Source organism: Vavraia culicis (assembly GCF_000192795.1).
Source record: "Vavraia culicis subsp. floridensis unplaced genomic scaffold supercont1.32, whole genome shotgun sequence".
NCBI lineage: Eukaryota > Fungi > Microsporidia > Pleistophoridae > Vavraia > Vavraia culicis.
This window is the reverse complement of record NW_007360635.1, coordinates 18,655-31,284: the sequence shown is the minus strand read 5'-3', so window position 1 is coordinate 31,284 and position 12,630 is coordinate 18,655. Positions and strand designations below refer to the sequence as shown.

Genomic DNA, 12,630 nt, shown 5'->3' with positions numbered 1-12,630 from the left:
ACCTCACACAAAATGGACGCACAGCATGAGAAAAGGCAGCAGAACGGTGCAGGTCACCTATAAATGCGGTGGATATTTGTGCATCTCGTACAGAACTGTGCTGCTATGCCATAAAACAATAAATGCGCTCAGAAGGCTGCAATAGCCGGTATACTGTGATGCACACTAAATGATCGACACAGCAGTGGATGGAAACGTACTCGTGCTGTGGTGCAGGCCAGGCATGATGTGAAGAGACTTTGTTATCTGCGTGCTGATGTAATGAATGAGCTTTGGTGTACCGCAGCGTGTGCTCTGTTCCAGTTGATCAACCGCAATATTTATGCATATACCGGTTTATTTTGGATAAGTATTTGTTTGAGGACCCTTGTTGACCTAAGGATGATGTCCGGGTTGGTGCGTGGATGGCGTGTCAGGTCTGCTGTGGCCGGCGTGGCCTGCCTCAGGGCGGGTCAGGCGGTCTTCAACGGCGGGCAATGCGCGAGGACGGCAACGTAGCAGCGAAAACCGCGGCAGCAGTTAGTCTGGCACTGCTCACCTGCTTTTGTCTCGCTCTTCTTCTGCCAGCTTAGAAGAAGCAAATTGCTGCCCACAGAGCCCATTACGGTGTACTCGTGACTGGAACAGAAAGGAAAGGGTTTCTGGCTCGGCTTCGAAGACGGCAAACAGAAAGACTCGTGGACCAAGTGTCCGGTTCACGCGCCTGTTATTCGTGCTTACCATCCGGGATAGCAATCGCTTCTGACGAAGTAGCACGCTGCAGCAGCACCTTGTTCTGTGCATTGCCAGACCCCGGGATATTTGTCGTTGCTGTGGGCTGTGTATACGGTGATAACACGCTGCTCGACGTGACATTGGCGCGAGAACCTTCGGTCGCCCTTCAAATGTTGATGCTGGATGCGCAGCAATTGGCGAAACTCTACAACCATTCCTTAACCGTATTTATTAGCAGTTGATCAGAGCTTAAGAAATGCTCAGTTCTCAAACACGTTCCAGACATCCGAGTTGTCTGGTTTGCTTCTTCTCTCTCGCCTCGATCTCTTCAACCGTGCTACTTCATCCTGGAAACACCGTATTTTACTCTCGTAGTCATTTCGCATCCTGGCAATCACGTCTCTATCTCGCACTGCCTGTTCGTTGAACACAGCGTTTTTTAATTTACAAAGACCATCCACAAGCTTCATCACATCTGCCAGTGGCTCACGCAAACTGCTGCATTCTGCTCTCAGGACTACCAGCACGCGCGAGACTCGACTTATTTTTTCCCGATAAACCCGCTTTAAATCCCTCCTTGTGTCCATATTTCTGAGCAGAAGATTCCTCTGTACCGTGTGGTTCTCGTTTGCTCTGGCCAGGTCCGTTCCAATCGTTTCAATTGCTGTTCTGATTCCATCCATTGTTTCTTTTCCCCTCAATTCTTCCTCCAGCAACTGCTTGTCGTGCCGCATCTTTCCGTTCTCACTTCGTGCCCTGTGCAGTTCATCTCTTAAACCGGCCGCCTCTTCCCTGCATCTTGCTGTCTCGTTTTCTGTTTTCAGGGCATTCTCCATCGAATACACACGTGTCTGCATGTCCGCTACCATTTTGAGCAGCGGACCGTGATCTGTTCCACTGATCAGAAGATTCTTCACTCGCCCGAGCTCTGCAACAAACACATCCGTGATGCGCTTGTTTTCTGTTCTGAGCATGTCTAGCTCTCTGCCCAGAATGTCTAGATGATGGTTTTTCTGCATGTTGTCGGTTTTCATCACGTTGTACGCGAATAGGCAGATCGAGAAGCAACTTTTCCAACACTGTGCAGCCTGCCGTTTCAACAGGGCATCCCGTGTTTCTAACGGGGTCTGGTCCGTTTTCGTGTTTTTCAGCATCTTCTTGCGATGCCCTGTCCCTGCTTCTTTTTGTTGTATTTCCGTTTATCAACCCGCTGAACCGTGGCGCGAATGGCCGCCTTTCGAAGATGTTCTTTATGTCAATGCTTTCGAACAGCTCGCTTCTCTCGCCAATTTCCGTTCCTGCATCGCCTGCTGCTCCAATCCGTTTCTGGCACAGAGAATCCTCCCGAGATAAATCGCTTTTGCCACATGCATCATCACACGCTCTGCTACGCACATCGTCTTCAAGAGCATTTGCATCATTCCCTGTACCATCTGCGGTTGCGTTGCTGGCGTTCTTTCCTAAATTGCCGCCTATTCCGACGGCGTCCTTCTTCTCGGTCTCATTCCCGTCTTTTTCTGAATTGTCGCCGCATTCCGTATTACCGTCGCTGACGTTATGCTCGGCATCGATCAGCATCTCAATCTCGTCACAGAACTCCCTCTCATCTCTGCTAATATTCCGCCTGTCCATCACGAGATTAAGCTCTTTCGTCTTGTACCGGTTCTCAAACACGAATTTGTTCTTGGGAAGCATTTGCCGCGCATGAATAGTCAGCTTTTAATATTACACACACCATAGTTGGCAGCAAATACCAAACGGGCTTGTTTAACACCACCTCTCACACACCTGTCCCGCCAAATACGCTCTGCGTTCCTGCTCTGACCACGGCCTGTTACCACTTGCTCCAGTGGCATATTTTGCACAACTGTTTCTGCTCAACACCATTTATTTATCCTCTCACATTGCTGCAACATCCAAGCAAACACACCGTTCTGCTCCACTGAGACTGACTGTGGTCATTAACCCCCCATCTCATTTTATAAGACCTGTATTGGAATTGTATGGCAATTCACAGATCCTTCTTAAAGGTGCTGGTTACGTTTAATCGCTGCTGACCCTTGTTCAGAGCAGTGCTCAACATATTATTTGAAGCTCTGCACCTCTGATCCACATCTCCGTTTAGTACACGCTGCAGCGAACCGGCACTTCTCGATCTTTGAAGAACCCTGCACAACACAGAGCGGCCGTACAACTTCTCACATTTGCTCAACCACACATCCACTACCACACACAGCACTTCATGGATCAGCGAAGGAGATCGTGTGGCTGGTTGTCTTCACGTATTGTGATCCATCTATTCGCCAAACATGTGTTAACCACATTTCCTCTTACACGAGAAACGGCCCTTTGATTCATTAAACCTATTCAAGGACCACTAGCATCGACGGTACGCCGATATTACGTCACATTTGCTGCTGCAGATCCGGACGTGGCAACATGCCTGCACCATGAGAACCGAAGAAATTAGTGGAGAGCAGCATTTTATTTGACTCACTAACCAGGTTTGTTGCTCTTTTGCCTGTCTAAATAGTTCCTACGCACAAACTCGTGCACCTTCAGGATGGTATAGGCAATAACAAGACCAGCAAGAGCAAAGACACAAACCAGCACCAGAACTTTTGTGTACGACTGGCCGTTAAAAAATTTATATGGCCACTTCCCGCTGTGCGCGTGGTAGGTACGGATCAGCGTGTAGTAAAGCACTGCGAAGACAACCACAGCTGCAAAAGTACGAACCGTGTACCGGGCACGCACGAAGAGTGCCTCAATTAGTGTAACGATCCACGGGACAAAGTGCTTGCACAAATTTATGAATGTGTTCGGTTTGTGATCCGTACCCGGTTCCCTTGTTACGATAGAGTCCTGATCGGTGAAGAAGAGATACCAATATCCAGACATGACCGTCGAGTTTACCGTTAGCATGAAGGGCAGCACCGAAACGTAGCACCTTCGGAGCACGAGTTGCTTCCTAAGTGTCGTGAGTCTGGCAAAAAAATATCTTTTGGCTGTTATTACTTTGCCGATTCTGAGGATCAGTCCGAACGTAAAGCACACTATCGATACGTATGCACATATATTTGTGAGGTACACGTATCGTGCCGCTCCATTCGCTCTCACATAGCTCTTGTATTCCACCGATGATAAACAATCCACAATCCCAAATATGATTAGAAAGCATCCAAGAAACAATACGGCAGACCGGATCATATGTGGGGTGCTGTTTTTATATTATCGTTATATTTTGGCACGCTGATCGATGAACCGTTCTGTGTTTGGAGATGAAATGCTAGCTTTGATTGACCAACAAATATAGAAATACTAACAAATTGAGTTGAATGGCTTTGGGAGTACTTAGAGCACTTGTCTCTACAACACCTCATGGTTCTTCTCATTTAATATACTGTTAAATGAGTTAATAAATATGAATTGTTTTGACAAGAGTCGCATTTTCGTTCTCATGTTATTTATGGTGTTTTTGACCGAATAACAATCAATTTGTTTGATATCTGCGATTTGTGCAGTTTTCGGAAAATATTCATTTTTGGTACCGCTGTGAAAATTTAATTAATCACTAAAAAACATTTTGATGCGCTAGCATGCGAAACAAACCCAGAAATAGCTACTGAAGCAATGAAGATATGCTTATGAAAACATGAGTAGAATTGAACAAAAGAAGAGTCACAGATTATTGTTATGTGGTTGACTGTTCCAGGTCATGCAATTAATGTAATCAAACACCAAAAATTCAGCTATTGCTGGTTATTCTTACTCATCACCATTTATTACTTGTTTGCGAGGACGCCAAAAATTTACAAAATTGTGGTTGAAATTTACATCATGTAGCAATGCTAGGTGGAAAATAAACATTGATTTTTGTGCTTGCTTTGTTCAGCATACTTATAATATCGTTGTATACGTCTCTGTGCGCTTATACCATCCTCATTTTGTCAGCAGAGCAAGCTTGTTTGTACCTTGTGAAGAATTAGCGAAGTTGCCATGAAAAGGGCATAACAACCAATGCGATAGCATGTTTTTATTCCCAACGGATTTGTTATTATCCTCAACATGCGCATTGCATCTTTTAACAAATATCTTGAAACGCATACAGCCATTGGACACATGTATTTAGTTGAGGATCCCCAGCTGGGCATCTAGCTCACGAAACGGTGCATGCGTCAGTCTTTTCGTCTGTTACGTTCAGGCTGATCATCAGTTTTTGGATTTGAAACTGGATCTCATTTCGTTCATCTGGTAGATGGCATCCCCTCCACACGATAAAAGCTGTCTGATTCCTGTGTGATTTTGGTCAAATATTTATCCACATATGTACTATCCATTCCACAAATATGATCTAAAGCAACTGTTTACTGTTCATCCCTGTGATACCACGAACTCAATACATTGCCAAACCCATCAGCTCAGATCTCTCATCCTCATATAAATCTGTCTCCTGTGCCTGGAAGCCAAGACATGCTAATCTACCAATTTGACCACCATAACACACCAGTCTTGCTACATAGTTATCCCATGATAAGTATGTCTGAATGCACACACCATGATAAACACAAATGCAATACTGATCACCTGTTCCATTACATCTCCTGTGTTACTACACTATTTGAAACGGATAATAGTGCTATGTACGAATATTGTGATCCTTTTTGTTAACTTATAGAATGGAGATAAATAAATTTAGGTTATCTATTACAGCCATTTACAGACTAGAAGTGGTAAAACGACTGATTGCCTGCATGTTGTATTAGCAGTGTCACAACAATTATGTGCTGAAAGTTTGATTTCTGTACTTATTTGTTATGTTTCTTGGTATGCCTGATAGGTACAAATCACGCATATTTTCACATGTATAAGACCTTATGAGCTGTCATCCAGTTTAAGAACACGCGATAATTGAGTAAAAGCGCTCGCAATACAGTTTGGATCTACCTGTTAATCTTCAAACCTGGTGTGTATGCACCATTGCACGCTCGCTGAATCTTATTCATGATTGTGTTGATCTATATTCTCTTATATAAACACCAATCGCCGTTGTTCGTTGAGCGAAGCGTGCATACCGTTCTATTGTCTGATGTTTGTTAGTTTCTACTCATGTCTGCGCTTGATGTGCACGATTATCGCTTAGTAATTTTTATTTTTGTGTGCTGAATGCGATTGCACGATGCACCAACCAGGCTGTGGACCGGTCACAGATGATGAAAAGTCTGCTGGCCTTTCGACCGTCGGTTTTTATCTCTTGACGAGCCCGCTGCGAGTTCTTAATGATTTATCGAAGCGAGAATTGCGAGCTACAAAGCATGATATGGTAGTGCGTGATTACACGTTCGCGCCACTGACACGTACTGCAAATTGTGTTGTCATTCTATTGCACACTGCTCGTGAGTCAATCACATATGGCAATGAACACTGTCGAATGATGTTTTACGTTGTATGGAAGTTAGGATACAACGTCATTGATGAACTTAACTTCAAGTGATTGTTGCTTTCTCCAAATTTTTTTACGAAATGAATCAGTGATCGGTCTATACGGCGTACCAGATCCAGGTCCTCTTCAAGATGTGTCCCGAACGTGAACATTCTAGCCTGCAAAATTAGTGCAGCCTCTTGATCAAACCCTTGTTTAAATTTCTGAAGTTTCCCGACAACCCTTGCTGCCGTTGTCACACGAGTGATCAACTTGCGATCGCTCTGCTGGTATTGTGTGATTATCTGTATGTAGCTGACTTGATCCTCTCGCCTATTGGTTTTACAGTCAAAAATAAATCCTACATTGCTATTCCTGTGCAGCGATCCTAGTTTCCACCCGATTTGCTCGTTCTTCTGGTTCAATAAAGGCGAACCAAGGCCTATACCAGACCTGTACATAAGTACTTTCGTCTGTATCTTAAATTTAGCGTTAAAGATCATTTCCATTACGCCATTTTTTGATCGAACGTTCTTCTCGCACGATGTAGTGAAAATATCATGATCAAAATCTTGTGCCATAATCACCAAACCACTAGTGAGGTTTTTCAACGACTGCATTTCGTATAATCCTATATCGTTGAGAGTGGCCGACAGAATATCAATCGACAGTCCCAGATTGGCCATCCTCTTTGCTAGTCCATCAAAATATCTCTTTGATTCTCTCACATATTTTACCTTTCCACGCAGAATGTCATTCCCTGATCTTATGTTTTCCTTGAGATTAAGTGATGCCATTATCCCAGGCCCAAATGTAATAGGTCCCTCAGTGAACAGAAATATGTATAAAACATTTTCGATTCCAAACCTCTTTTTCGATAAATTAAACCAATGTTTAATCATGTCATCTTCATCTTGTTCCTTTGTCAGCTCCTTTTCTCGAAATTGAACTTTTGCTTGTTGCGTTTCAGTTCTCTTTTCCAGGGCGGCATATTCCTGTTCTTCTCTAAGGCTTTAGCCACTCATTTCTCGTCTAATCTTGTCTTAGCCATTTCTTCCCGAATCTAATGGCAAATGTTTTCGCAAAAACTTAGTTTAATTTATGGCTTTTTTCCTCTGATGTGCAGCAACCAAACATACTGACTAGCTTTCTCCACAAGGTTTCTTTCTTCTCGCCAGACCTTTGCTTCTTTATATAGTACGCAATAATATCCTTCAAGACCTTGTTGCTCTTTATTAGCCCATCATTCGTTATTTCGAGCTCGCAAACCTTGTTCTTATACGTCGACATTATTTCCAGATTGTACAAGTATATGTACCACATCTGCTCGGGAAACGAGTCGCCCTCAAGATTAATGCCGGGTGCGATGGTATCCTGTATGCACTTTACAGCATTTGAAATTGCCGCCTGCAACTTGGCATCTGGCGTCTCGTTAGCGTCTTCTCTCCTGTGCTCGTTCTCTATATCCAGAACTGTCCGCCTGTAAGTCTCTTGGAGCTGCGAATTCTGAATGTTTAGGGATTGTATGGTGATGCGCAGCTCAATAATGTGGTCCCTGCACTTCCTTATTGCACGTTGCAGAGTGGTTATCTTTTCCTTTGCGTTGCACATCGAGTGCAATCCGTATAATCTGGCAATAAATAGCTTGTTCGCAATTATATTGCCTGTCAGAATATCGTTCACTGTTATTGCATTCTCTATTCCCAGGAATCGCGCCAGCCTAATAACATAGTGTATACGCCGCACACTGTCCTCCTGGTTCCACAAGTGCATGAGGATCACGGGCGAGATGCAGAAATAAAACGCCCTTGCGATTAGCAGTCCGTACACCCTGCCATCCTTCAGATCGGAAGAGAAGTTGTGGCATTCCAACGACAGTTTTTCCATCGCCTCATACTCAGCGCCTTTAAAGGCCGACCTGTTCATCTCGATGCTTACACCTGCTTCTGAAAGTCTGTCGCAGAAAATCTTCTCGCTATTCAGGTCCTGGCCGTTCCTCGTCTCCTTAAAGCATGTGTGGTAGTTCACCCATTCAAGCAAGCTTCTGTCCACGACCTTCTCATCGGGTCGGCAGATTATCTGGTGATGAAGCACCTTCACAAGGCTAAAAACGAGCTTCTCGTCACATTCTATCACATCGAGGGGCGCAATAAAGCCTATATCGACGAAATTGGACTTCAGCTTATCGAACACTCGCCGTATAAACGTGAGCCGGTCATGGTTGTCGGACCTTGAACCAAGATCGTACTTGACAGTATCATCAATGCTTATGACTCTCAGCAATGATGCCAATATTTTTCCCTGAGCAATCTGCCTAAAAATGCATACTTGAGGCTGTAAATGCAATTTGATGCTCGTGTTATCCTCTATCTCGACGAGATACTCGCGAGTCATCTTTGCAAGACTAGATATCGTGTTCTTTTCCATGATAAACAAACGTCTTTCTCTTTATATACTTTTATTCTGCAATCTGAAGCAAATCTATAACATGTGATAAGTGATTTTTGAAACACAAGAAGTTAATTAAAACGCGAATTGTTTTTTGTGATAAATGGGTGCAAGGCTGGCAGGTATGCAGTCAGCATGCGATAAATCACGTTGACTAGTCGTTCAGAGTCCATAGCGTTTCAAGAGAAGGAACGGTCACAGTTTCGCACTTTGTTATAGATCCAACTGCTTCGATGGTGTTTCAGGTGTGATACTGCGCAGTTTCACATGAACAAAGATGGTTGAATTATATTATGACAATCTGCAGTGTTCTAACTGATGAAATTGAATTTCCTTTTTAATATTTATCGAATAAGCGATGTTTGATTCGGAGTGATGCGGTCCAGATCTTGTGGCACACGCATTTGTACTTCTGTGTTGAGTCCAATAACATGCGGATGCTTCCTCCCTGTCTGGCACCTGCGTAAACGCAGCGTGTTCGTAGTAATAAACATTGCAGAACAACACGGTGTGTTCGTTCTGACGCTAAGCAGGTGGTGTTCATTGTTTAACAAATTATCCCTTTCGCCGTGGTTTAATGTTTGATGCACGCAGGAGCATGAAATGCATCCGCTGATTAAACCATAAATATCAGGTTTGATAATTCATAGAAAACAAATTTTGAATGCATGAGCGTTCTGCCGTTTTATTGCAGATGCATTGTTGTTGTTAGATTGCCACAAAATAGGACTTTTCAATTTTAATACCATTAAATTTTGACGTTTCAAAAACTTTGATATTTATTAGCTTCAGAGGTGGAGAAGCTTTCAAAATGTGTTGGTAAATGATTCACAAACATTACGATCGTTGTGATCAACTGAAGTACCCTGTGCTCATATAAATTGGATCGAGGGCTTGTTGGTAAGCTTGGGATTGTGAGTAAAATGTTTGCGCCAACTGTTAAAATTATCGCAACCTCTTGTCAGTATTAAATGATGTGTACTACCCTGAAAACAACAATCATTAGCTAATTAGACTAGCGAAATATTTTATGAGACGTATGAATTTAGCAGTTTTCTGTTAGTATATCCCTTCATTGTACATAGAGATTACCAGAATAACATCATTAGCAAAGCTTTCGAACGTAAATACTGTTGATAGAGGGATATGTGATTTAATATCGACGTAAGAGGATGTTAGCTCCGGTGATAAGAAACAATTTGGTTGACGTAAATTTAATAGAGGTATAGATATGCACATGTTCAAAAATAACACCCTGAAAGCGGCATTGTCTTAGCAAAACTAAGGCATTTAACACAAAAATTCACTTTTCTTTTTGTGTTTCGTCAATTACTTTGCTTATCTCTGTTTTGGCAATGCCGAGTCTGACTTGCTCATGTTCACGTATTTTAGCATCATAAATATCAAGTAAATATACATAATTATATCCGTTCCATTTCAAAGATTGTTTTATGGCAGCGATTGCATTATTTACTTCTTCTAGTGGCCGTCTTTTCCAGAAAATTTTCGGTTCCAAAAACTTCATAATTGTTATAATATGTGCCTCAATCATAGCGGGAAAATACTTAAGCAAATTAAAATTTTCAAGTATACCTTTTTCCTCATCATAAAATTTCATTAAAATGTGAAAAGCTTGCCCTAATGTTCCTGCCAGACTCTCAAAACATAATTCGTTCAGCTTTTCGGTGAATCTTCTTATGAAAAATTTTGCTATTAGCTCTGTGTTGCCGGTTTTTAAAATTACTTCGAAGTTTTCATAGGTGCGCACCTTGTACAGGTGCGGTTTGCTTTCCACAAATCTGTTCGTTTCCAGTAAATATCTCTCATATTCCACATTGCCAGACTTCTCCAAACTTTTTTCATCTTTCTCAGACTCGTATGTATATTCTTGCCAAACAGTATAGACTTTTTCTAGTGATTTATAATTACCACTAACCTTCAAGCGTATGGGATCAACCAGCAGAATTAAACAATCCTTCTCCATTTTCATCTGCACAAGATCGTACGAAAACACGTTTAGGAGTTTATATTTGTTTACGCCTTTTACCCCAACAAAGAGAAAATCGTTTGTAAGCAGAATTACACCACTCCGCTCCGTGTTATTGTGTTCAACACTTATGTTTACATAATCCACCAAGTATCGTTTTTCAGTTTGAAACAAACTCATATCATCTTCAAAATCAGTAAATTTCTGCTCTAATTCATCCCTCTTTTTATCATCAACGAACGTTATTACCTCTTTTTCTCTGAGTCTCACTATTAATTTTTTATAGTTGGCCAAATTCTCCTTGATTTCTTTTTTGAAATTAGCTACCTTACTGTAATTATCCAATACATTCATAAAATGATCCTCGTTCTGTATAAACTCCTGGAGAATGCTTATCTCAAGATCTTTTTTTTTGCTCAACAAATCATTCTTTGCTGCCTTTAAAACACCTATATCGTCCGGATATCCTTTTTTATCGATGTATGATGCAAGATCAAAGTTCTCTCCAAAATCCCTGAACTTTGAATGAGATGCCATGAGGGGGTCGGGAAATTTTCGCAAATAGACGGACAAACTCGCTTATGCCAACGTTCCGAATTTAAAGTGAATACTTATTACCTCTCATGTTACATCTATGTAATAAAGGTTTTACTCGTAATAACAAGATAAAACACGCAATTTTCAATAATAAATGTAAAGAACTTTGCTGTTATATCAATATAACATTCGTAAAACCTTAATTATTGCGCTATACTTCTTCAAACCAGTTCTTTTATTGAACATCTTTGGTACCGAAATTGTTTAACGACAAGAAATGATGTGAATCAGAAAAGAATTGAAATACTCAACAAAAAATACAATTCTGTTTATAAACAGACAAAATCCATGTATTAAAACAGCATGCAAGAAAATATGGTGTGCTGTCTGCAGAACAATGTTTTATCAATTGTTTACGTTAATCTGCCAGAAATTTGTTGAGCGTATGTGATGTGCCTAACGTATGAAAGGTTATTCAAAAAAGGCAATGTGCGATGAATGTGTAGTATTATTAGTTAAACACATTTTTTATGAAAAGAAAAAGTTTTACGGAATAAGACAGGTCACAGTTTCTAGACATGAATGTATGTAAAATAATGTGACTTTTACTATATGAACACTTCAAAGATAGTAGAAACATGATAAAGATGTTGTGATCATACAAGATGTAATAAAAGTAACAGGCAAATTTAATAGTATTTGTTCGTGGTATGATAAGGACAAAAATAATCTATTAAGCAAAGGCTGCAGCAATAAAAAGTTCTAAGGTCCAAAGAAATCGAGTTAGGAAGATTTAGGCCAGATCCAAAAATTGTTTGATTAAACATATTCTTTATGAAGCATTCAAGACTGCAAAACTGTTTACTGCATTTCTGATCTTTTTCGTGTAGTAATTGACAGTTCGCTTTCAGATGTAAAACAGGATAAAACCGTTTTGAAATAATTATGAGGTAATTCTTTGCCCTTTAGAACACACAATCAGATGTGTTAAAACTCATTTGTAAACTAAGTTGTAGGGTGTATATTATCACCGTATATGGAAGCTGCATTTATGTTTAAGACAAAGGCACAAAAATTTATTACGAATGATACGTATTGATATTGGTAAACAGTTAATATACCATGATTTTCTCACAGTTTGTTTCCAAATTGAATAACTTATATGAGTTTCTGCCAAAAAATTCGTACAAAGCAAATAAAAATATATATGCAGCAGAAAGATGCGCAGAAGATGAGTGAAAATAACAAAGTATTATATTCTATGAGATATAAATAAAACGATGTTACATTCATTAGAAGGAAGGTACAGACTAACGCACCTAACCTAAATGAACAGCAAAGCGAAAAAAATCATTTTGATTGATAAATGGCCCTCTCTACATGAATGTGATGTTAATAGTGCTATCAATAGGTAATTATTGGGAAGATCTATAGTCTGAATAAGTCTGCTGATCAGGGTTTATGGTAACATGTGCGAGAATGGTGCTGCCGATAATAGCGGTAAGCATTCGAATGAGAACAA

At 40.9% G+C, this 12,630-nt stretch overlaps 5 protein-coding genes across 5 annotated transcripts; all 5 read right to left on the bottom strand.

The window, feature by feature from the left end:
* Window positions 1-974: 974 nt before the first annotated feature.
* On the bottom strand, window positions 975-1,868 carry VCUG_01797 (uncharacterized protein; the record flags this gene model as incomplete). Its single annotated transcript, XM_008076620.1, has 1 exon — window positions 975-1,868. The coding sequence occupies one exon, from the start codon at window positions 1,866-1,868 to the stop codon at window positions 975-977; it is 894 nt and encodes a 297-aa protein (XP_008074811.1).
* Window positions 1,869-3,210: 1,342 nt separating this feature from the next.
* On the bottom strand, window positions 3,211-3,924 carry VCUG_01796 (uncharacterized protein; the record flags this gene model as incomplete). Its single annotated transcript, XM_008076619.1, has 1 exon — window positions 3,211-3,924. The coding sequence occupies one exon, from the start codon at window positions 3,922-3,924 to the stop codon at window positions 3,211-3,213; it is 714 nt and encodes a 237-aa protein (XP_008074810.1).
* Window positions 3,925-6,099: 2,175 nt separating this feature from the next.
* On the bottom strand, window positions 6,100-7,038 carry VCUG_01794 (uncharacterized protein; the record flags this gene model as incomplete). The annotated part of the gene is made up of 1 exon (XM_008076618.1): window positions 6,100-7,038. One exon carries the CDS (start codon window positions 7,036-7,038, stop codon window positions 6,154-6,156), a length of 885 nt encoding a protein of 294 aa, XP_008074809.1. The 3' UTR covers window positions 6,100-6,153.
* Window positions 7,039-7,225: 187 nt separating this feature from the next.
* On the bottom strand, window positions 7,226-8,563 carry VCUG_01793 (uncharacterized protein; the record flags this gene model as incomplete). The annotated part of the gene is made up of 1 exon (XM_008076617.1): window positions 7,226-8,563. The coding sequence occupies one exon, from the start codon at window positions 8,561-8,563 to the stop codon at window positions 7,226-7,228; it is 1,338 nt and encodes a 445-aa protein (XP_008074808.1).
* Window positions 8,564-9,642: 1,079 nt separating this feature from the next.
* Window positions 9,643-11,108, bottom strand: VCUG_01792 (uncharacterized protein; the record flags this gene model as incomplete). The annotated part of the gene is made up of 1 exon (XM_008076616.1): window positions 9,643-11,108. The coding sequence occupies one exon, from the start codon at window positions 11,106-11,108 to the stop codon at window positions 9,888-9,890; it is 1,221 nt and encodes a 406-aa protein (XP_008074807.1). The 3' UTR covers window positions 9,643-9,887.
* Window positions 11,109-12,630: the final 1,522 nt, after the last annotated feature.